Source organism: Gasterosteus aculeatus, chromosome 7 (genome assembly GCF_964276395.1).
Source record: "Gasterosteus aculeatus chromosome 7, fGasAcu3.hap1.1, whole genome shotgun sequence".
In the NCBI taxonomy this organism is placed as follows: domain Eukaryota; kingdom Metazoa; phylum Chordata; class Actinopteri; order Perciformes; family Gasterosteidae; genus Gasterosteus; species Gasterosteus aculeatus.
This window is the reverse complement of record NC_135694.1, coordinates 25,233,268-25,258,070: the sequence shown is the minus strand read 5'-3', so window position 1 is coordinate 25,258,070 and position 24,803 is coordinate 25,233,268. Positions and strand designations below refer to the sequence as shown.

At 43.2% G+C, this 24,803-nt stretch overlaps 2 protein-coding genes and 1 non-coding gene across 4 annotated transcripts; 1 reads left to right on the top strand and 2 right to left on the bottom strand.

The window, feature by feature from the left end:
- Positions 1 to 556: 556 nt before the first annotated feature.
- Positions 557 to 2,976, bottom strand: LOC120823152 (uncharacterized). 2 transcript variants are annotated; one of them, XR_013468373.1, is made up of 5 exons: positions 2,838 to 2,976; positions 1,942 to 1,996; positions 1,647 to 1,822; positions 995 to 1,268; positions 563 to 909 (listed from the first exon to the last, which is right to left on the bottom strand). It is a non-coding gene; the product is annotated as an uncharacterized LOC120823152 (transcript). The 2 variants fall into 2 exon arrangements; XR_013468372.1 differs by lacking the exon at positions 2,838 to 2,976 and having other exon boundaries at positions 557 to 909; positions 1,942 to 2,081.
- arhgap42a (Rho GTPase activating protein 42a) lies at positions 2,653 to 16,006 on the top strand. The gene is made up of 24 exons (XM_078106691.1): positions 2,653 to 3,495; positions 4,985 to 5,080; positions 5,166 to 5,227; positions 7,975 to 8,046; positions 9,355 to 9,456; positions 9,551 to 9,661; positions 10,186 to 10,290; positions 10,562 to 10,691; positions 10,799 to 10,899; positions 11,405 to 11,514; positions 11,614 to 11,692; positions 11,803 to 11,842; positions 11,956 to 12,018; positions 12,130 to 12,204; positions 12,315 to 12,399; positions 12,471 to 12,529; positions 12,645 to 12,750; positions 12,928 to 13,087; positions 13,183 to 13,333; positions 13,514 to 14,224; positions 14,325 to 14,487; positions 14,746 to 14,817; positions 14,935 to 15,014; positions 15,337 to 16,006. The coding sequence occupies exons 1-24, from the start codon at positions 3,342 to 3,344 to the stop codon at positions 15,423 to 15,425; spliced, it is 2,976 nt and encodes a 991-aa protein (XP_077962817.1). The 5' UTR covers positions 2,653 to 3,341; the 3' UTR covers positions 15,426 to 16,006.
- On the bottom strand, positions 15,336 to 23,386 carry trpc6a (transient receptor potential cation channel, subfamily C, member 6a). Its single transcript, XM_040181951.2, has 14 exons — positions 23,129 to 23,386; positions 22,127 to 22,446; positions 21,864 to 21,996; positions 21,442 to 21,742; positions 20,515 to 20,700; positions 20,046 to 20,210; positions 19,701 to 19,944; positions 19,395 to 19,622; positions 18,652 to 18,916; positions 18,071 to 18,266; positions 17,501 to 17,701; positions 17,062 to 17,118; positions 16,695 to 16,770; positions 15,336 to 16,533 (listed from the first exon to the last, which is right to left on the bottom strand). Exons 1-14 carry the CDS (start codon positions 23,302 to 23,304, stop codon positions 16,394 to 16,396), a joined length of 2,688 nt encoding a protein of 895 aa, XP_040037885.2. The 5' UTR covers positions 23,305 to 23,386; the 3' UTR covers positions 15,336 to 16,393.
- Positions 23,387 to 24,803: the final 1,417 nt, after the last annotated feature.

The window sequence follows — 24,803 nt, the reverse complement described above, 5'->3', positions numbered from 1 at the left end:
CATCAAACTTAATGGAAAAACTTAAACTTAATGGAGCTATTTCTGCTTTTTGTAGCCTATGTATTTTCTCTTTTAATTCCTGCGCCAGCAGCAGATTGTATTTTAGTTATGAGTCACTGGGTGGACTGTTTTTTCTCTTGCTGACCACAACTTGGTCTGAAGTCATCAATATGAAATGTTAAAGGTCTGCTTCAGCTCATTAAGTCTTATCCAGTGTCTGGACACGCAAACGGCCCATTAGCTCATCAGTCCTACTTCTGGGAAAAAGCTTGTACTGAGAAAAAGTGAGTCATTGGTGGCACTGATGTAACTGAGTAAACCAAAGCAACTGCACGGGATCTGATTGAATAATGAATACATTTCCAGCCCTGACACGCACTACTGGATGTGGTGGCGGAAAGGCTAACTCAACACATCGCAGGCCTAGGATTTCAATTCCAGTTCCAATTATTTCAGTATTCATTAGTAAGATCAAAAGTTATAGTGCTATTTAAAACAAAACTGCAGAAGCAATGCAAGAAACACATTGGACATAAAAGCCCTCAAAACTGGCATATTTGTTATCGGTTTAAAATATCATATTTATTAGTTTGCACTACTAATTCATAGCCATTTAACATAATTAGATATTTGGTGCAGCCAGAAAAACATTGACGTTATTATGACTGTCTTTGACATTTATTTGTTCAGGCTTGATTGTGCAGAGGAGGCCGCTCTCAGCGCCCTGCAATTGAATGGCGACCAATCCAGAGTGCAGCCTGTCTTCCGCCCGAAGTTAGTTGACTCCAGCTCCCCCGCGATCCTGTATGAAGGACGAGCGCTTTGAAGATGGATGGACGGAGGCCGCTTCCCGGCACCGACGGGGACCAACCCGGGAAATTGTACCTTTGCACTGTGCTAAAGTCGATCCTGTGAAACAAAACACACAGACACTGATGAGCTGCTTTCTACATTCAGCTTTAGTTGACCGTGACAGTGACCAGGTCGCTCTCACCTGAAGGCAGGGTTAATGCCGATGGTGTCCGGTTGTGGGAGGGCAGGTGTTCGTCTCCTGTGGCAGGACGATAGAGGAGGAAAATCCTTCTGATACTGAGACTGCATCTCTGCCGTACCTTGTTCATTTGTCACTGCTGTCAGGTCATGGTCGCCTTCTTGCTCATCTTCAGCCGGTTCACATTCTCCGCTGCTCTTTCCTCTCCCCGTTGGTCTTGAGGATGTGGGATGACACCGGTGGGAGCCCTGCTGATCGTTTAGGGCGATATCGTCTCCTGAAGGGTAACATGACGTAGGTAAGGGTGCAGTAATTAAATGACCCATAATGTATGTCTTGAGTGGAGATCTGGAAAAAATGAAGCATGATTTCAAATGACAAATTCCAACCAAAAGTGTTCCCTTATTAGATGTATTATTAGTATTTCAATTATAAAAAGGTATAAACTCACTTTCTCATCTCTGCCTCGTCAAACAAACACAACCAAAACGTGTTTCCAGAATGCACACACATATATCCACTAAATACCATACTGCCTGCAATCGTTGTTTTCAGCTCTGCAACACATATTGAACATAAATACACAACTCACTCAAGGCTAATCTTAAAAAAAGATAAACGCGGATGCTGAGGCAGAGGAGCACTAAACCTTTACCTGCTTCTGTTGGTGACTCCCCCTTGCAGGTTTGTCTACGCAAAAAGAAATGATGATGGCGGCGGGGGTTTTGTTGGTTGGTGTTTCTGATAAACATTTTCCCTGCTGCCTCCTGGCTGTGCTGTTCTGCCCACCAGCTGTTGAGGCTGGAGTGGTGCAATCAGAAGTGGAACGCACTGTAATAGAAAGTGGGAACATTTTTTGCAAGCCTTGAAAATATCCCATGTTGAATTTATTTCAAATAACAATTTGCCTTAAATCAGAACTTAAGAGAGTTAGTGAGTGTATTGATTACCTTGCATGTAGAAACATTCAAACTGTGGCTCAGTTCTTCAGTGTTTCCCCATATACTGTGGACACATTTACTGTTTATCTGTGCAACGCCATATAAAGAGATACATCAAGCTTGTTTATTGCGGTTGTCATGGTGTAAAATACTGAAGAACACAGCAAGTGAGACTTCTCAGCCACCTATAGGTGACATGCTGACCCTTTTACCAAGTTCAAATGTGTATATTGTCATGTCATTAGTGATAAAAGTAAAATACGCAGCTGTGAGTATAATGATATTAGATACATTTACTTCTACTCAGTTACTCACACAACACTGTCAAAAAAAGGAAAACATGTTGTCTATTCATTGGTTGCCCTGGAGCATTTGGCCAGCACTCAGCAATGCTTTGTGCCTCCCAGTGTTCAGCTGGCGTGAATCCCAAATGTATTTCTTTCACAGTAGAGGGCTTGTTTCAGCCTGTAACTTTTCAGCACAGAACTTTTTCCTTGCACATGAATAATTTTTTACCAAATATCAGATTTTCTAAACTACAGCTATGTGTATTGATTAACTTTTGAATTCATCGTCAACATATCCGATTAGTAAAAAGATAGGATAACAACTTATCTTATAATAAAACATGTCATTTACACACAAATCACTCTGCAAAGGGTTGCAAAAAAACACATTAGACACCACATTAGCAAACATAAAAAAATATCCACACTTGCATTTGATATTTTTTTATTTCTATAAAAAAGTCACTTTTATCACTTCAGGGAATCGCCCTATTAATAAAAACTATTTCAAGCTGTAATATTTGTCACCGGATAATATCATTATCATAGAAAGTTATTATAATTATCATTGACTATTATTATTATTGTGAATAGTAGTTGTAGTAGTATAAGTCGTACTGTTGTTGTATCGACGTTGTAGATATTATGACGAACTTCGCACATTTTGCACTGATTTCCGCACGCGCCGCCAGGAGTCTCCCGTTCCCATAGTAACCAGCCTTCAGCGCGAGCCGGATACGGACCCAGTTTACCGGCCGCGCTCATTCCTTCAGCATTTCCCTCCGCTGCTGCTGCTCTCCGCGACCTGCGCTGTTTACCGTGCCGAGGAGAAGCCGCCAGGAGGCCGACGCCTTGTCATACTTGAACCGAGTGCTTCTAAGACGGTGGGGGGGGAGGTGGGCGCGTACAGCTCGCTTGACGGCTAGACGGTGTTGTCCGGAAGTCGGTTCTGAGGAGGAGGAGGGGGAGTAGGAAAGGCATGAGAAAAGAAAGAGTTGGTAAGAAACTTCTGACCAATTCCCCCTCCAAAGCCCTTCGAAAACACTGGTCCCTCTCCGTCGTCCCGCTGAGAGGGTAACGGGTTCCTGCGGTTGGTAGCTAGCGTCGTGCCTCGCTTCATCGATGGGTCTGCCGACGCTGGAGTTCAGCGACTCTTTCCTGGACAGTCCGGAGTTCAGAGAGCGACTGCAGTCACATGAGATCGAGCTGGAGCGCACCAACAGGTTTATTAAAGACCTCATCAAGGACGGGAACATGCTGGTATCTGCCTTCAGAAGTAAGTAGCGGGGGGGGGGGGGGGGGGGGGGGGGGGGATCCAGCTGTGCGTCGTGCTGCCTACAGGACGACCCGCGGCCATCGATCCAAACAGAGACTTTAGCTGCAGCTCTTTGAGTTGTGTTTGGGTGCTCACGAGCAGCACGGCGTAGTTACACTATTAGGTATCGTTACTTATTTTACCATTGTAGGTTCTATTTGCTCATTTGCAACAGGGAGACGGGAATGTTCTAACAGGGACGGGTACAATAAGCTGTGGATTTCGGCCGTCGTCGGAGCTATTTTGTCATAACAGATTTTATTATATTTTTCTGCAGGTGTAACATTCAAAGTGCCAAAGGTCACATTCATAAAGTTTATTTTTTGTCGATACAAATGGAAATGTCAATATAAGTAACAATGAGGTGTCTGTGCTCTTATATAACTAATATAGAGCAAACTTGGGTTATGAATAGGACAAAGCAGAATTAGGTCTCAGCTTGACATCCTCAAATAGCTTTTGTCTTACACATAGTACGAAACCCTAAGACAGATGCTGGTAATGTTGTTACTTCATATTCTTTAAGTCCTCTAATCCATTAATTGATCAACGAGGGTTTCAGATATTCCCCCTCTCATCTAGTTGAATATTTATATTAGTTGTTTTATTATCTACCATCACAGGAAAAGGTAACAAAACAACTTTTGGTTCCCCAGAAATCTATCAAACAATGCCTCATTTTATTCATGCCAATAGTTGTTTCGCAGTAACACAGTTTTATTCTCATCAGTAGCTGAATACTTTCTAAATACTGCCACTTCATTTTCTGTTAGTTTCTTTGGATCACCTCCAGTCGAATACTGTCGCTAGCTCTCGACCACAAAATTATATTACAATACATTCAGAACTGAAATGTTTGTCGTACTGATGGTAAATCAGGTTTTTGGTCCTCAAACTGAAAATCAAAAGTACTGCCGTTGTTTTCTTTGTGTCTACAAACAGCACTGATGTAAACAGACCTTTTACAGCTCCAGCAAAGCTTTGGTCCACTTCTTGGGCTTTTGAATAACACTGAATTTAGGTTTCCTGCATAGAATAACAATGTTAACTCCACTTTTGTTTTTCAAACATTTACCCGGTCAACGTTCTGTATCTTATCCTCAGGCAGTAGTCTGCTATTAACTGAAATAAATGACATTTTAATGGTTTTATTGTCTGGTATAGTTTTGTGGCGTGATTAAATCGGGCCTTAGGGGCATGTTATAGAAGTGTAGTAATGCAGCCTTGTTGTGGCGAGTATTTACGCACCCTAGATAATGGAAAGGTGTTATTAAACTGTATTATGGAAGTGTTGTTTGGACCCATAAACAGAGTTTGTGGCAGGGTGAAACCATTTGTTTACCAACAGAGTTTGACACCAAACTGGCAGTGGGTGACATGCAGAAACCTGTAGGAAACTTGGCGTTTGTAGGTGTTTTAAATGACTAACTGAACGTTCTGTTTTTAACAGGTCTTTCTCTCGCTGTTCAACGGTTCTCTCAGTCTCTGCAGGAGTTTCAGCTAGAATGTATTGGAGACGCGGAGACTGATGATGAAATCAACATAGGTAAGGCGATCTGTAAAACGGGAGGTTGAGACTGCAAAATATATTAAATATGATCCACATTTGAGGTGTAAAATGTATTTTCCAGCTCAGTCCCTAAAGGAGTTCTCTCAGCTCTTGAGCACCATGGAAGAGGAAAGAAAACGACTGGTAAGAACACATTTGTGTGTTTGTGTGTGTGTGACAGAGTGAATGCAGGTTTATTTTTATTTTTTGGTAAAGTAAGACATTTTTCAAAATTGAGGACATTGACACTGTTTCCCTTGTGACCCCGAAAAGAGGCCATTTTAAATTGTGAGTGTTATACAGTAAATAGGTCAACTTAGTCTATGTATGTGCTCCATTGTACTTTATACAATGTAAAGCTTTGTTCTAATTAATTAATTTGATTAGAAATGTAACCTCTTTAGATTTGTTGTAGTTTATTTGAAAAACAGTCCACTAGCAATCATTGTTGGACTTTTGATTGTGATTGATATATATTTGCTCGGGAAAAGAAGACTTCTGACGGGCTTCATAAAGACGTAATAAAGAGAAGTTCTCTTTGTTTAAGGCGTCTTGCTTCTTACTTCTTATGTACGTGTGAAAAGTAAAGGCAAATCTTCTGGTTGTATAGAAGCCTATAAGAAGAGGATTGTACTTCTCACATTATGTAAGTTAACATTGTAAATATGAGATCACAATCACACATTTCAAGTCTTCTTCAATACAGCGAGATGTTCAACTAGTAAATGATGGTTTAAAGTGAAGCAGCATGTGTTTTGGGGCGGGGCTACCTCGTGATAAACAGGTCGCATCCACTTTTTCCCGTTTGAGAGTGGGATTTCAGTTTGTGAAAGTTAACCCTAATCAACAAAATCAAACCGTTATCACTAAAGTCGCTGCAAATAGTTTCCAGGATTTCGGATTTGAAAGTTAAATCTTCACTTGGTGCACCCCTCTGACTTCCTCAAGCATTTGATCCAAATCAGGTTTTCAAACACCTCTGATTGACTGATTGACACATTTGCTTTGGACTTTGTGCAAGCGGCATCCATAGTGATTTGGAAAAATATCTTTTGCTCACAATGGGGGGCGAGGGCGGTGAGGAGGGGGGGGGGGGGGGTTTGGAGTCTGGCATGCAGGCAGACCTCCTCGCATGTGCAATGTATATGCATAGTACGTTAGCTTATGCACAGCCCCCTGTCTCTGCATGTGTGTGTATGTGTGTGTGTGTGGCTTTGTGGCTGTGTGCATGGTCTGGTTACAGAAGAACCATGTGGAACCTATTCTGCCAATTCCCCAGTGAGACTGAGCAGAGGGCTGACTGCCTGGGAAAGTCCATAAAAGGATCGTGTGTGTATTGGTGTGTGTGTGTATGTGCGTGTTTGTCTGCTCTCTTTCTTTCTGCGTGCGCGTGCGTGTGAAATTTAATTGTATGCTTTAAATGGTATGCTGCAGATTGGTCTTAACACTACTAATACCGTCATTATCGAGTCCAAGTGCGATTCCAGCAAATGGTTTCCTCTGAAGTACCTACCGGTTCATCTGAGAGAACTGTTATTACCTCACTTAGTGTTCGGTTTCATCTGATATATTGTAATGTGGTGAAAAGGGGGACCAGGCAAAGAAAAGAGACCTTTCTTTCGCTAGTGAAGTGAAAGCAAAGTCACGATGCAGCGCTGGGAAGGTATTTCGAGTCTACTGCTTAAATCAAGTTGGACAATGACTTTAGACTCATGACTAAAGGGGGCCGAGACTTTGTATAAACACCAGAGCTAGAGATAACAGTTCTGTGGACTTCCTTACTGCTTGGCTCATGTCTCAACATCAACCACGAGTTTGTCGTGCATGCTGTAAGCACAGCTGCCAAAATGTTAGCTTTTTCTACTGAGATTCGCATGTGCAAGATGGAATTCTATTCATACATCCATGAGTCTGTTTCTTCATTTTTCATTAATTTGACCTTGTTATTTTTCATCATAATGTCATTATTACCTGACACTGTGGTAATATTGTCCTTTTTACATGAATGCTAATAAATCATTTTGAATCTGGTAAACCTGGTAAATATTATACTTTCTTTGCATCAGCATGTCAACATTTTCATTGTGAGAATAGAATAGAATAGAAGTACTTTGTTGATCCCCGGGGGGGTATTCAAGATCCAGGTAGCTCCTGACAATATATACACATTTAAACTATTAAAAAGGGTTTATCAAAGAAAGAATAAAGTTAAAACATACATTAAGAGTTCAGGCTGGGGGTGGGGAGAGGGAGGAGTGGGGGCTTGTGCAAAAAAGGGGGGGGTTGTGCAAAGGGCCAACATAGCCGGTAGTCAAGGGGGGGGGGGGTGCTGTGCAAAGGTCTGTCAGTCCTACATGGCAGCGAGCGCAGTCTCCTGCTGATCAGACTCCTCTGTCGACTGATAGTGCTGTGGAGAGGATGGTTTCCATTGAGCAGCTAAATGCACACAAAGCCTCCGCACGGCTTTTCGTGATTTGTATAATAACCTTGAGCAAAGTCCATGTCTAAGTCAATCTCATAATGAATAATAAGCTACCCATAACTGACTGTAACTGAGGTAAACTAATGTTTTTCTTGGTATGTACACTAATATGACTTCTTGGTAAGTAAAGAAACCATATTTTGTTGTTTTGAATTTGACTTCAATGATTCTAAACTTGTATTATGCACCTATGACATAATATAATTGTCTTGATTTCAAATATTTCTAAATCCCTTAAATACAGGACAGCAGGATTGTTGTAGGATTGTATTTCACTTTTTTGAAGTGAAGCAGAAATGTCAAGACATTTGTCTTGGCTCAGAAACCGACACTCAAGCCCTCGCTGTTTTTTTTGTTATTTGCTGTTGTGACAACTTGAACAGACTGTTGTGTGTTTGTCCTCCCTCAGATCCAGAATGCCGATGACGTGTTGATCTCACCGCTCGAGAGGTTTCGCAAGGAGCAGATTGGAGCCGTTAAGGTACTTCTGCTGCTCTAAGACCCGAAAGCTGAACGACAGCGTATTACATTAATTGAACAAAGTAACTGAATCAGTTTACTTTTTGTTTTAGTCACAGGTGATATTAAAATCCTCACGCAGTATCAACTTAGGTTTCAAAAAAACAGGCCAACAGGTGAAAGCTAAGTTTCAAAGCTGGCTGTGTATGTTCGTCATCCAACACTGAAGGTGATGATTGGACACATCGTCCTGCTCTGGTCCCAGTCAATCTCCCACCCGGTGGGTCAGAGAATCCAATTTGTTCGGACAAACACAGTCCGGTGTCAGTAACAAGGTCGTGGGAACGGCCGCCGGAGGGGAGTGTGGGGGGGTATTTGAACTCAGTGAGACAGTATAAACACAAAGTGATCCTGGTGTTCGGTTTCAGCAGCTCTCTCAAGACTTAGAATTCAGTTTCACTTTTCTTTGGTCTTGTTCTTCTCTCAGAACCCCACCAAAAAAAGAAAGCCGGGGCATGCAGCAGACAGTGTTTCAAAAAACAGAACAGCGCTGACTAACCTTGAAAGTGAAATCACAAATAGTTTCTCGGGGTCGATCGTAAGACTGTCGAATGTAGCAGGAGCGTGTGAGCAGCTCAACCTCAAGCTGATGTCGTTGAGCCAGAAGGATTCATTGGCCACAGGGAGTTTGAAGCTGCTTAGTCACCCACGTCTGACCACGAGTTTGACATTTGTCCCGTTTGTTTTTATATCTATACACATATGGATTGAATAGATATCCATGGCATTTGCTCCAGATTACCTGGGTGCCTCCCAATACTTATTAGCATGCTAGCAGGCTCAATTTAGAGGGTGAACATGGCAAACATTATACCTTCTTAACATATTTATGTTAATTTTTTTATTTATTTACTCATTAGGTAGTTGGATTGGTTGGACTGTGCAGAAAACTAGCACAGGATATCTCTATTTGATCAGTTATTTACTGATTTGAATAATATGTTTGCAAGTTGTTTAGAATTCTTATTTCTTTTCTAATTTCTTATTTGACTTTGATTTAATTATTAAGTCATTGTACTCCAACGCCTGTGCTCCAAAACAAATAAATACTAAAGCATTTGAGGAATTGCTCCACACAAACATAGATAAGAATCAAGTATCATAAAACATGATTTTTAGTTTTTACTGAATTATTGTGTCTGTCCTTTTATCTCTTGGACGAGGCGTAAATGACTGTTGATGGTGACATTTAATCAAGTGTGAAACTTATCTTATTTGAGAATGTTTGCTTTTGTTTACGCTAATGTCCTCTCTCCATCCATGTCTCCAGGAAGGAAAGAAGCAGTTTGACAAGGAGACAGAAAGGTACTACTCTGTTCTTGAGAAACACCTCAGCTTGTCCTCCAAAAAGAAGGAATCACATCTTAACGAGGTAAATTGCATGCCTCCCAAAAACGTGCAGTTCCTCCAACAACTGTTCGGTAACAAAAGGTACCAAATTGGTGCTGTATTTGTTTTTATTGCAGGCGGATTCACAGATGAGTAAGGACAGGCAGGTTTTTTATGATGCATCGCTGCAGTACGTCTTCAAGATCCAAGAAGTGCAGGAGAGAAAGAAGTTTGAATTTGTGGAGCCGGTGAGATCACTTTCTTACCTTATGCAATGTTAGAACCAATTAACCGTGCTGCGGTTCTGACCAGTAGAGGGTAAACACAATGTTTCATCACAGGGATACATGGCTGATACGGCTATTTTGTGCTGCTTGTAAACAATGAGGTAATTATGAAGTCACATTTGGAGCCCAGAAAGCCAATATCGTTGATTCCATGAGTCCATGCAGAAGTGATTATGGAAAGCAGCGCAGGCCAGATTCTGAAAAATAAACATTGCACACACTGTTTGGCCAGTGATAAAAACATTTTAATGATAGATATCAGTAAAGACAACTTCCTGTTGCTGTAAAAGCACTTCCTGCATGGAGATATCAGCAGCCCGACAGAGAGGGAAACTCTTTGTTGTGTATTTTTTTTTCTACTGTAGCAATCTTGACTGATTGAGCAGATGACAGACAATCCTACTACTGTAATCCCCTCATTGTGCTCTGCACTCCGGGGCCTCCAGCTAACATTTTTCCTGCCAATTTCTCCCTCTGATCTTCAGCTATTAGCCTTCCTGCAGGGATTGTTTACATTCTACCATGAGGGTTACGAGCTGGCCAGTGAGTTTGAACCCTACAAGCAGCAGCTTCAGTTCAACCTGCAGAATGTAAGTGTGTGTGTTTGTGTGTTTACTGCCACCCCCTGAACCTAAACCAGAGCTAATATCACTTGTTTGATCGGGTCTGAACTTCCATTTCGAGAAAGGTGTAGAAGTCTGTGCCTGATGCTTCAGGCAGCACCTGTCTTAAATGGGAAAACTAACTGAGCTTATCATGGAGTCCAGAATCCATTATGTTCATACTCTTTCAAAGATTTAGTTTCATTTAAATATGTAAGAAAACCACCTTTCAGAGACGTTTGTGATGTATGTTGTTAAGGCTCGCAACAACTTTGAGAGTACGCGTGTTGAAGTTGAGAGGCTGATGAAGAGGATACGGTCGGCCGAGGAAGACTTCAAAGCTCCCAGTTGCTTTACCATGGAGGGATATCTGTATATACAGGAGAAACGTGAGTTACACTAACTTCCCATTTTCTTGTTTCTCAGTGTCTTTCTCTCTTTAGTGCGTTTAAACACACCCAATTGTACCGGAATGAATGTGTGTTGTGTGTTTTAGGTCCATTAGGAAGTGTGTGGACCAGATACTACTGTACTTATGAAAAAAGCACCAAGATGTTCACCATGAGCAACACGGAGACGCGACCAGCCAGCAGACAGGTAAGCTGGTAGCACAGATGAATACTACACGCTTTATGTGATTTTTCCCATAAAAAAGATTTTTCCCCATTTAAAAGCATTCAAATACACAGCAAAAGTCAACCTGTATTAGTTACATTTTTGTCATATGGAAATGTGTTTTTCAGCAGGTAACTTAGTTCTTAGTTCAGCTGTTTCCCACAAGTACTTGAATCCACCAGCAAGAAAGCTTTCAAAACTCTGCAAATAGCAGTGTCGTATTAAGTAGCTATTTATTCAGCTGACAAATGCAATTGGACCACAAACCTCAAACTAGTGTCAGCATCTCTAAAATGTTTATTTTTTATTTTTGAGGCAAACCAAAAAGCAGGAAGTATATTGCTGAAATGTTAAAACATGAAAAAAAGACCACAAAGTGGTAATCAACACTGTCTTGATGTTACAATATATAAAGTTCCCTGTTTGTGTGGCTCCCGTAGAGATTACATGTGAATTGCATATTGCAGACACTGCTCTCTGTTCACAGAACGGCGTGCCGAACGGCACACCGGAGATGTTCAAGCTGCGCTCTTGTGTCAGAAGGAAGACCGATTCAATTGACAAACGCTTCTGCTTTGACATCGAGGTGGTGGAGAGGTGAGAAGAGAGGGGGAGAATAACGCAGAGACTGATGACTACGTTGAGATGTGGCTGCTGTTGGATTGTGGGCCAATAAAATTGACTCTTTCCCTACAGACACAGCGTCATCACCCTGCAAGCACTATCTGAGGCAAACAGACGGCTCTGGATGGAGGCAATGGATGGAAAAGAACCTGTAACGAATATTTTTACCCTTATATGATATAAAATATGATTTTACCAATAATGTTGGAAATGTCACACTGTCACGCTAATACATGCATCACTTCTGCCACTTCTGTTCAGATTTACACTCTGCCTTCTTTACTCAGTAAAAAGGAGGAGAGTAAGTATTCAGATTTATGCTATTCCTGATTTAATTCAAAGGATTATATTTATTAATATATACAATCTCTTGCAATGTATTAGATATTCATGTAAATATGTTTATTTTTACAGCATTTCTCAACAAGGCCGGCTTCAACTTTGTTAATAAGTGTATTGAGCTGGTTGAAACAAGAGGTATTCCTCCTCTGAATGTTCACATGAGAAAAATAATTCAAATATTGAGTATTTATTCTTTTGTGTTATGAATATATGTTAAACACATATGTGTGTGTTATGTGTGTACAGGCATTACTACGCTGGGACTGTACAGGACCGGGGGAGTCAACTCCAAAGTGCAGCGGTTGATGACGACTGTGTTTGGTAAGAAACATCCTTCCTCCTCCTGCACAGTGATTTTCCTGTATGGGGGATATATATTTCATGAAAATCCATTACTACGGATATAAAAAGTATTTTCTACTTTCCTCTAGCATCCACAGCGCCTACTGACATGCAGCTGGATCCAGACACCTGGGACAACAAGACCATCACCAGCGGACTGAAGAACTATTTCAGGTAACATACAGTACAACGTTTTTAAATGATACCAATGAATTAGGAATTCATGATTTCCTATGTGTGTGCAGGTGTCTGGCAGAACCAGTGCTGACCTACAGACTGCATAAAGAATTCATCAAAGCTGCCAGTAAGAGCTCTTACTGCCCTGCATGCTGTGTGTAGCCTGTCAACAGAAGCACAGAATGTCGTCCCCTTGCCATTAAGTCGTGTCCTTTCCTCTGTGCTCTGTCCTTGTTTCACAGAGCATGACGACCAGAAGTACAGAGTGAGAGCAATCCATGCTCTCGTACACAAACTACCAGAAAAAAACAGAGCTATGTTGGACATCCTCACCAACCACCTGCTCAAGTATGTAATAAATAGTAGTCTTTTTTTCTCCAATGCCTTGAGAATGCCCCCCTTGATTTGAGGATTTATATAGTCATATTTATCTAGACCTATAGAAATAGGCTTTTAGCTGGGGGGGCATGATATCTTCATACTTCCAATTATCACATGATTCACTATGTGTGTGTGTGTTTGCAGAGTGTCCCTTCACAATGACCAGAACATGATGACCGTGTCCAACCTGGGAATGATCTTCGGCCCCACGTTGATGAGGTCGCAGGAGGAGACGGTGGCCGCCATGATGAACATCAAGTTTCAAAATATTGTGGTGGAGATTATCATTGAAAACCACCACAAGGTGCGCTGACAAATGACCACATATAGATACTCAAAAAACGTGCGCACACACACACACACACACACACACCTAACGGATTTGTATGTTCCGGCCAGATATTTGGTGAAGCCCCAGACCTGTCCGTGCCAATACCTCAGCCTCCATCCTCTCGGTCGGCTCCTCGGAGGAACAAGGCCATCTGTCTGTCGTCTGGAAAGAGGAGGGCCCGTCTCTATCCTCCGGCTCTGTGCCTGGCCGACAACGACAGTGAGTTATTTCTAATCAGATGACTAGTTTGAGGGGAATAATTCAGCTAATACTCTTACAACCCCTCAATTTGAATTTTTGATTGCAACACTTTTTGTAACACAAATATTAAAGTGGCAGTGGGAGGGACTAATCACTCAGTCTCACTATGATGTGACCTGTTTCCATCCCTCCCTCTAGGTGACACCTTCAGTAGCAGCCCCAGCACCACTCCCATGGGCAGCCAGGAGTCTCTGTCCTCACACTCCTCTGAGAAGAACGGCCTGTCTCAGACCTCGCCTCCGTCCTCTCCTACTGCCCAACCCGACTCGTCCTCCTCGGCGCAGGTGTCTCCTCATGCTGCTCCCTCCTGCTCGCCGCCCCACGACTCCTCAAACGGGAAGGATCGGACAGGCCCGACAGACGGCGCGGCCTCCCCTCGTTTTACGCCTTCCTCTTCCCGGACTTCCTCAGAGCTCACTCCGGCCCAGCAGACTTCCTCCGTGTCCTCCTCCACGTCCTCTTTAGTCTCCACAGAGAGGAGTCTGTCCGCCAAAGGAAACTTGACCGCTTCCTTGTCATCCGTAAAAGAGTTGAGACCTCCCTCCGCAGCCTCCACGTCCGCAGCCTCCATCCAGGCCCCTTCAGTGGAGCGCGTCTCCTCCCTGCGGGAGGGCCAACCTCTTCAGCGAGCACCGCCTGCCTCCTCTCCGAAGAGCGCTCATGCAGTCGATCAAAGAAATGCATCCAGTGCCTCCTCTACTGTCCCCGAAACCAAAGTGACTACCTCCCCTACTCGGCAGGACAGAAAAACCTGCATGACTGCCTCCTCCTCCTCATCCTCCTCCTCCTCTTTGTTCCCCTACCGGCTCTCCACGTCTTCCTCTCTGACCTCCCTACACATTTCCGAGGGTGCGTACATCTGGGATTGATCTGGGATCTGTGTCGACAGTGAGAGTCTGTCAATTCCCTGTTGGTGTTGGGCTCTAATTTCTCGTGGCTCCTATCGCAGATTACAAAAGCTGCCACGGCTCGGTGCAGAGTCTCATGTCGCTGGACCCACTGGAGGCGACGCACAAACGCAAACCCGCACACACCCGCTGTGGCTCCGATGTGATCGGCAAACACTCTGCAGCCGCCTCATCCAGCAACGGTTACCAGAGACCTGGGTCATTGTGAGTGTCTGCAAGATGTATTGGTGGTTTGTCCCAGGAGAAAGCAACTATTTCGACAAAGAGCGGAACTTTGAAAAGTCAAAATATTATATATATATTACTAAATATGAATATAAAAAAAAGTAAACAGAGACGCGTCATCCCTGTAAATCACGTTGGTTGGCTTAACTTCAAAGGGACACTATTACTCTACGACTGCCAAGTGGTGATTTTGTATTGTTGTGTTGCAGAGCTAATTTTTGTGTTTGTGTGTTACAGATTATCAGCCAGAGGACCGCAGCGAGAGAGTTCGGTTTTCTCCTCAGCATTAGATGTGTGTTCCTCTGGAAGGTATGTCGATTTTCAGCTTGTTTGAGAAGCAACATTTTCCGGTCTTTAAGTAAGTTATTGAAGTCTGCACAAGCAGGATACAACATAGTGATGATTCCTAAATCTCTCTTCCACTAGGGATGCAAAGGCTCTTTACTCCTGTGAAGCAGAGCACAGCCACGAGCTCAGTTTTCCACAGGGGGCGATGTTCTCAAATGGTAGGAAAAAAAACACACACACAGTTTCATTTCCTGTGGAAACTTTGGACCCGTTTATACCTGGTACTAACATGTGATCTGGAGCTGGATTACTTTGGTCTAAAGAGGTCTTTCTGTCAATGGGGTCGGGCTTTATTTTAGCACATTATCCTGTTGTTCATTATTAAATTACTTTTTTGTTTGGATCTGGATTATAATTTGTAATAATAAGTCTAGCATGTGCTTAGAAGTTGTTTATGGCTTTAGATGATGTCAGCGTGAGTCACTATATAAGCTCTAAATAGGTCAATTCACATATGAAGGTCCTTGTTTGTGTCTGCAGTGTACCCGTCTGTGGAACCAGGTTGGCTTCAGGCGACGTACAACGGAAGAACGGGCCTCATACCGGAAAACTACATCACATACATGTGACGGAGCAGATGACGACATCACCACGCCACTGAATAACACAATAACACAAAGCTCTATCTCAGACTTTAGGGATCTACAGTGAAGCTCTGCGCTGCTAGTCAGAGAGATAATATATTCATTGTGTAACTGTGACTGCTATCACTGAACTAAGGCTGGATAATAACGATGCATGTGCTGTATGTTATTGTGACTACGATATGCGAACCATGTTGTTAACCAGTGTGTAATACAGTTGATGTTAAAATCTTGTCTGACTTTTCCTCCATTTGTACATGGCGGTGTAACTTAATCAATGTTATTATCTCCTTTATGAATGCTATACATACATGGCATTTGTCTGTAAGGTACATGGAGGAAGCATTTTGCTTATCAATCCTGATAGTGATAGTGATATGTGTTTACTTGGGTAATAATCTTATAGGCTATGAGACCAGAGAGAGTGTTCACACCACTGTGCCTTAAACAGCATGAACTGAAAGTCTGAATCCTGCCTTAACGCCTTCCCTCTACTGTCTGCCATTCTTCATGCTGCCTAAATAAAAGACAAATACTGTACTTAATAAAGGGTAGTTGTAGATTCAGTGTATGGTTAGCATTGTTTTTGTGGCTCATATTTCTTACTTGATCACAGTTTCCTCGAATACATCCTAGTTTTACCAATTGCCACTGTGTAAAACAGATGTATTTATATCAAGGAAAGCTCTCCATGTTAGTTCTGAAAAGGCACATGTCTATTTTTGCTGCAAATGACATATCACTAAATGTTTTGACATGTGTGTGAATGTTATATGTCCAAATGAGAATGATGGACTGTAAGTGAGGGATGTCCCCTAAACGTCTCTGTACTGTGTGTGCATTATAACCATGAAAGCACAAGCCTGCAATTCACAAAAAATACATTTTAATTGTATCTACATTGCTCTCTAATTTTATCACTGTTTTGTGAGCATCCCTCCGTATCTACAGCTTTAAGGCAGCACCACTGAAGGCGTACTGATCTCTCCGAGCCTCCTCAGCAGTCCGTCCAGTGTCTCCGTGTTCTGGGACTTCTCCTCCAGCAGCTCGTAGCGCAGGCTGGAGATGTCCTGCTTGATCTCTTTCAGTTCACCTGGAGTAAAACACACACACAAAGACAAAAGGAAATGCTTTGTTTCAAAATGGATAATCGCAATGTTTGAGAAATGTAAATGTGAAAAAAGCTTTTTATATTTCAAAATGGATACAACAATTGAAACCAGTTCAGTTTCAGCATCTTTGAGTTGATTTTACCTTCGGTGATCTCGTCGCTCTCTTTGTCTGCTTGAGATTTGATGATGTAGCGCTTTATCAGACGCTTCATGATCTTCTGCAACCAGGGATGGAAAAAGTACTCACTTTCTTAGAATATGTAGAATGTATTATAATGGGAGGGGGCGGGGGGAAGTGAGATAAAAGTCCCACATTAAAGTTTTCAATGAATTCTTGCAGAAAATTATTTTATTGCTGTGTTAACAGGAATAATAGTCACATTTCATAAATGTAGCAGTGTAGTCATAGTGTAGAAATGCTTCATGCTGGATACGCTTTTCAATCATGTTTTTTTGTCTGAAATTCTGTGAAGTACATATCCTAGTACAATACCTATGAAGTACAATACCTGATATCTGGATGCGCTGGTAGAACAGCCAAAGTCCGAATTTTTGCCTCCTCCGAGCTGGAAAATGAAGCTGAAATAAACTTCACTGAACAAAAGTGTGACTTGTGTTGAACTGTGTGGTGCAGCAGTAACACCACTGGGAGGTGCTCAGGCTCTGCCCGTAAAGCTCCATTCAGCATCATGCTTTTATGATTTATGAAACGCTGTGGATACACACCTCTTCAGACTCTACCTCGACTAAAAGACTAACAAATTGTAGCACTTAAATTGTACTTATAACGCTATCTATAGCAAATTGGAAATTGGCTTATTTGTGGAAATTGCACTGTCTTGTTTCTTGTTCTTCTGAGTTTGTACCCGATGGTTAAATGCACCTATCGTAAGTCGCTTTGGATAAAAGCGTCAGCTAAATGACATGTAATGTAATGTAATAATGTACCTGGTTGAGCCGTGTCTCCGTGTCCTCCTTGCTGTGGCCGGCCACGTGCTGCAGAACAAGGCTCTTGATGGCCTTCGCTATTCCCAGCATAGATTTTGGACTGGGGACCAGGTTGAACGGCACAGGGAGCGTCCTACCCTCCTCAAAGTAGGAGAACCAGAGTTTGGCTCGAGCAAACTTCCACTCCACATCGGCATCATCCTAAAGAAACGAAAAGGGCGCGTAGTAACAGGTTGGGAGGATAAACGCACACCATGAGCTCCACTCCTGCTTGAGTCAGAAAGGAATAGTTTGATGAGAAAGGAATAGTCTTAATGAGAAGATTCACAACACTAAACACACATATTAAGAATAAAATCATATCAAAATATTTGTATGATTGCATGATACAATAGACACAATTAGTAGCTTGTTCATGCTTAGAGACATACCTAAATATATCTCAATATACTGAATGATTCTAAACCTAGTGGTTTTCCTTAATTTTAGTATTTTATTTCTCAAAAAAGGAAATATCTCATATTTCACATTTGTGTCTCGCATCTGATGATTAGTATTTAAATGACAAACCTCAATCTCCTGGAAAGAGCTGTTAATCATGGCGATGAGCATGTTGAGCAGCACTATCACCATGGTAACGTTGTAAACCCCGTACAGGACGTAACCGATGTTTTCGATGAATTTGTGCCCATTATTGATCACGACGGACCTGACCTCAGACAGTCCAAAAATAGCCCAGAACAACGTCTTGAAGCTTTCCTCCAGGCTGGACGCAGACACAGAAGAAGATCAAACCATTAATCATTGGGACAGAGAAGATCAAGATGCTCTGGGAGAAAATGGAAGATGTCAATGTTTTAGGTCATTTTCCTTCTGCGTGCACAATCATTTATGGCATAAAATAATTCAGGCAATCTATTATTATATAATTATGGCAAGGTGTGCTTCCCAACAAGGGATGAGGGTCCTCCACAATAAATCTGAGGGTGCACAATCTATCGTTTCTGGCCCCTACTTTCAGTGATTTTATTTAATCTATCATCAACGATAATTTAAATACTGAATAGCAACATTTTTCAACACAAGTGGTGACTAGAATGTAAACATTTTTTTTCTCTAACAGCTTGTGGGAACAAGGGAAAGTATCTCACGTTGTGAAGGCATCATTCTGCTTCGCCCCCAGGTAATAAGAGTACAGGTTGAACATGCCAATCATGAAGGCCAGAAAGACCAGGATGAAGATGACCATGAACTTGAAGATGTCCTTGACAGTCCTTCCCAGGGAGATCTGCAGTGGACCGAAGCTCTCGTTGGCGGGGAGGATGTAAGCTATCCGAGAGAAGCTCAGCACCACCGCCACCGCGTACAGGCCCTCGGAGACCAGCTGGGGATCTGACGGCAACCAGTAGATCCGAGCTGCAGAAAAACAACCTGGGAATTAATCAGTGTACTTTTGTAAACTAGTTTAAAAAGGCAAGATTATTACAATTAGTTATATTAGGACACAGAAAGGACTGTTTATCTTATTATGATGATAGGAATCCAACAAAATATTATTTGGGGGATTCAAACATTATAAAACGCACATTTGTAATCTGGGACTGAGGGGGTACAAGTAGAGATTTTTTTTTTTTTTTAAGGGGAATCATTGAACCATTGATCAGAGCAGCTTTTACTGAGATTTTTGGAACGCTTGTTATTCTGAAATCTGATTTACCCTGATCCCAATAAATACAACGACACCAACTGTGCTAAAAGTCCAAAGTCAACAGATGGTTATCTCTGTGGAATATATGCTCAACTCGCTGCACCTGTTGATACAAAGTGAAATGATGGTATTTAAAGTTTGTCCGTGAGTGTGTGTGTGTGTGTGTGTGTGCGTCAGCAGGCTCACCTAGTGTAAAGTAGTGTATCTCAGGGGGCAGCGTGACGTTGGTCAGTGTCGTGCAGTGCGCGTGAACATATGTCTGGGCCATCTGAGCGTGCCTCAGGGTGGTGAAGCGACAACTGAAGGAGGCGAGGAAGATCGCCAGCATCCCAAAGTCCAGGAAGTTCCACGGTTCCACCAGGTACTCCCCCGGCCCCAGACTCCAGATCTCCTTCACCTCGGCCCAGATCATACCTGCAGCGACACAAGTCACATGACTGGATGTGCAGGAGGCCGCGGCTCTCCCGTTCGCCTGGGTCGTCCAATGCTCACCGATGACCCACGAAATGATGAGGATCTCCATCAGCGTGAAGGGCGTGGTGGTCATGCGGTAGAGCAGCAGCGGGTCCGCGTTCCCTTTGGGCGCTCGTGGCAGATGATGGTGCGTCATGTTCGGCAACAGCGTGGGGCCCGCGAAGCGGTCGGCGGCGTTCAGGATCAGAAGGCCCAGAAATATTGTGAAGGACGACGCGTGGGCCACAAACTTCATGAAGGGGCTTCGCATCACTTTGCCCACCTGAGCGAGAGAGAGGGGAAGCGGTTGAAAGGAGGAGATGAAGCCCCGGTGCGAGGATTTGGTGTTTTAGGAATGATTCTTTTAGCGGGAACGTTACACACTCGGCTGCACGGAGCGATCCAGTAAGCCACAGCCAGTCCGGGAAGTCCGACAGCCACGGCCAGCACCACCAGCAGTTTAATGGCGGTGGTTTGTTGTCTCAGGCCGGGCATGTTCTCATACCAGATGCTGAGCAGCTGCTGCTGGCAGTTCGGATGTGCCACAAACTGCAAGGCAAAGACATTGCAGAGAAAACCGGAGGTAAGCTGAGTTTTTATGGTTTACACTTAGAAAGGAGGACATTTAACATTTTTGTTGGTTATTGGTAACTGATAAATTGGACAAATCAAGTCTTGAGTTGATGACAAATAGTTTTCAGTTGTTACCACAGCTGCGTTGCTTTTCGCTTTTTAATGTAATTTTCTCAACAGGAAGTGGCTTGCTGGATGGTTGGAAATATACTCTTAAAAAGTGATGATTGGTATTTATTGGAACCCAGACTTTCTATTGCCTCTTTGTAGGCATACCAACCTTTTTGAGTTCGTATTTTATGGCTAATTTGAGCCGTGTGAGGGAGGGGCGACCTGGTAGATCATAGCTGTCCTCAGAGTCCGTTTCTCCGCTCAGTATGGCCTCCACCTCCTCCGTGCTGCGACATAGATCCAGAAGGCCCACCACGTAGTCCTTACACTGGCTCGAAAGGCAGCAGTAGTCGTTCTACGAGCGCAGTGAGGGGAGGTTCGCGTGGGTGAATCAGTCAGCAGCAAGATACCAGTAAGTTAAGCCATGATTTTATGGAGAAAATGAGCTTCTAAACTTGAAAAGGGAATATGGATTTAAAGATACAGGTTGGCTTCTGAGGGTAATATACACCTTTTCTAGAGTTTGGGAAAAGTTTTCACACCTCAAATTGTATTAGTTATTATAGTGAGACAGGAAATGGCCTAAATACCAAGGGAAGTGGCCTTTATAATTAAATAGTGTGAGCTGTGCATTTGGATTTGTAAAACGTAATTATTGCATCGTGCCTCTAGGATCAGAATCAGAACTATTCATTGCCACGTACGTCACACATCCAAGGAATTTGACTGGGTGAATGGTGCATAACAGTAAACACAGTGCAGGGGTATGCAACATCATTTCAAAACAAAACATTTACATTTACATATTATAATCAAACAAACAACAGAATAGTGTATATGTGTCTGTGTCGGACCAAAATGTTGATAGTGACTACAAGATCTAGACCCCCGTCACTTTCTGCTTCTTCTTTTTGAAAAATACATAAATAGTTCTTGGTTTACTGGCAGCGGTTTGGCAGCAACATGGCAGATATCATTTAGTGAACTTGACGATGAGGTGCTCATCAGGGCACGAGTGCAGTAACTGGCTGCATGTGCACAAGGATTACAGGAGTCGAGTGGGGAAAGTCTTTGAGATATTTCAGAACATTTTTACCTTAAATTCCTTCTCAATATTAGCCAGCATGGCCAGTTCGTTGCTGAGCTCCAGGGCCGCCAGCACCGGGTCCTCATTGGACAGCGACAGGTAAGCGGGACTGGCCAGTCCTCTGTAGGCGTTGATCCTGGATCGCGAGTGGCTGAAGGAATCAAACTGTTGCTGGTAGTTACAGGAGTCGCAGTCGCAGAAGTAGTCATGAGGGTGGTCGATGTGAGCCCCTTTACTCAGCAGGGTGTGAACTATCTCGTACTCTTGGCAGTGCGCCGCGAGGATCACCGGAGTGACGTCGTGAGAGAACCTGTGGGGATGAGGGATCAGTGAAATGGAGGTGCGGTATGACTAGATGTTCCTGAGGGAGACGGATAGAGAGCATTTAGATGTTCATTTTGAGTGAAGCTTCTGCCTTCTAACCGCCTCACCGGGTCCCGTCCTCGTCGTAGGCGTAGAAGTCATCCAGCATGTCTGCTTGAGCGGGGCTCCCCGTCAGACGATGGGCATCTCTAAACGCCGGGTGAAACAGCAGAGCCTCTGTGATGCGAACATAGCCTTTGCCTACACACACACACACACACACACACACACACACACACACACAGTGTACAGATCAGATGTATTTTATCAGTAGCTGTAGGGCTTGTTGTATATCTAACTTGTGTGATACAAAACTATAAATGCATCCTACTGATGGCTAACAGGAGGGCGTCTCCCACTCTGGCCAAATCCTCTCTCCCGAGCAGCAGCTCCGTCACCTCCAGATGTTCGTTGGCAACCGCCAGCTGCAGGGCGTTCTGGCCCATGTAGTCCACAGCGTTTACGTTCAAGTTGGGCACTTGGAGAAGCATGCGCCGCACTTCTGGTATGTTGCCGTATTCAGCCGCCTCCAGGAAACGCTGCTCAACCTCTGAGGGGCTGATGGAGGGAGCAGAGAACATGTAGGCCGGACCTCGGAGAGCCTGGCGTCGTTTAGTAGCACCCATAGGAGCCATGAGCTGCCGCTCAGAGCTGCCGAGAATGCCATAGTGTCAGGAGACATAAACACAGTATTTATCGTCCACCTTGTAACTTATATACACACTCATAAAACTGTTTAGAAACACAACATGAGTTACTTGTTCCCGCTTGTTTTGTCTCAATTTCACATTCTGCAGCTAAAATGTCGGTTTTTTAGTGGCTTAAGATGTGGGTGATGTGATTTAATCATGATTTCAAAGTATGTGCAGATCCCAGGGAATGGGCTGTAAGATGTAATTGTTTTTACTACAACATGAAACAATTAAGTTTTATATTTATAGAACCAGTATTGTATTCACAGTTGCCAGTTTTAAACAGTTCTACATTAAAACTGCCATAAAATGTAAATAATAAAACCAATAAAGAGAGCGTACAGGCCAAAGTTGAAATTGAAATGGCATGCCTTCAACCCTGCACATCATCATCATGCTGCAAAAAAGCCACTTCATGCCCTGATGAACCATTTGTCCAAACATTAAAACATCATTCTAACCTCCATCAACTTTTTTTAGCAGTTGTGCACCATGAAAAAAAAAATATTTTCTTAACTACAGAGATTTTTAGGTCATTTTGTCTCATTGTTTAATTCTCCTTTTATTTCAACAAAACCTGCAGACGAAGGTAAAGTACGCACACATCTGGCCGAGTAAGCTATGTGAAGTTGAAGACTCACCCGAGGCATCGTCCAGAGCAACAGTTTTCTTCTCCCAAGTCATTGCAGAGGAGCAGGTTGTCGCGGCTGCGAGCCCGGGGGCAGTTGGTGCGACCCGCAGGCCGGCTGTTGTGATGAGGAGCTGTCTGCCTGTGGTTCATCCCGGAGGTGGTCAACAATAGAGGGCTGTGGTCCATATGAAGGAGTCAAGTGTCTGTGGCACAACGCTCTCTCCCTCTCTCTCCCTCTCTCTCTCACCCTCCCTCTTTCTCTGTGTCCTTGAGAAAGAATGTATCCTTCCGGGTCCCACAATACGTTTTATTTACACGACTTTATGAACTACACAGATGTGGAGGGCAGCTCATTGTTATGAAATAACAGCAGGCTACTGGTGACATATCGCTATATTTATCTTAACTGTTTTGGGGCTGCATCTTCCTCCTGATTTCTTTTGACATGCTGGTAAATTTGTAAAGATTAAGTGGATAAACGAGGGCAGAATATTCTCAAAATATTGGCCTTTGCCAAATATGTTAACGCTTACACTGTAAAATGCTATTTTAAACCACAGTGTTTAGAGAACATGTTGAGTTTTATCTGTGTGTGTGTGTGTGTGTGTGTGTGTGTGTGTGTGTGTGTGTGTGTGTGTGTGTGTGTGTGTGTGTGCGTGCTGTGTTCAGGAGTAACTGATTGCTGATGAACCGCAGATGAGATTCCTCAGGGGTTTAAATTCCCAGCAGTCTATACTTCCTGTGTGCTCCCCCTCTTTCATGATCTCTGTCCAGTGTGGGAAAACAACCACAACACACACACACACACATACACACACACACATACATGTGTGTGTGTGTGTGTGTGTGTGCGTGTTAATGTCTATGATTGAAGCTTGCATACATGTATTTTGTCACCAGCAGTTCAAAGATCAGTCACAGCACCCATTACACACACACACACACTCACACAGATAGTTGTATTTATTATTTCTGATGGTACACCGTGTTCTTGTCATTGTCTGTCGGTTTTCAAGCTGAATTTAACATTGAACGCCCCATTACAGCACAGCCACAGGTCGGCTTGCAAACACCCGATAAAGCGTCTCTGATGTACGCTTGAAGCAGTGAGAATTGCCTTTTAAGGCCCTGATTGCTGAAGATTAGTTACTTTGGAAGGTTTCATGACGTAACAGCGTCACGTTTCATGGGGAGGATGGCAGGATGAAACGGGGTAAACTATGATGAATGTCACCAGCGAAAGTTTTTGTGAAGACGCCCTTCTCAGAACAGAACTGAACCGCGCCTTTTCACGTAAACACTGTCAACTCAACCGTAGACAGTTATGTGATTTAAATGCGTGGGCAAGCACCTGGATGGACATTTTCTGCAAATGTGCTTTAAACGTCTGATTCTGTTAAAGACATTTTAGGAGCTCGGACTCTTTGTGTGGTCTGGTATGTGTATATTGCTCGGGTCAATGAACCCACGAACACACACGTGCACGCGTACGCACACACACACACACACACACAAACACAACTCTGTGTGTGCAATTGTGCAGAAATAAGGAGATGGCGCATTGTGGAAGAAAATCTTGCTGCAAAAAACAGGCATTCAGGACTGTGGAAAGAACTGTGTCAGTAATACACAGATTTTTAAGCACATTTTCCTTATGTCTGCAACTGTGCAGACTCCCACACTGC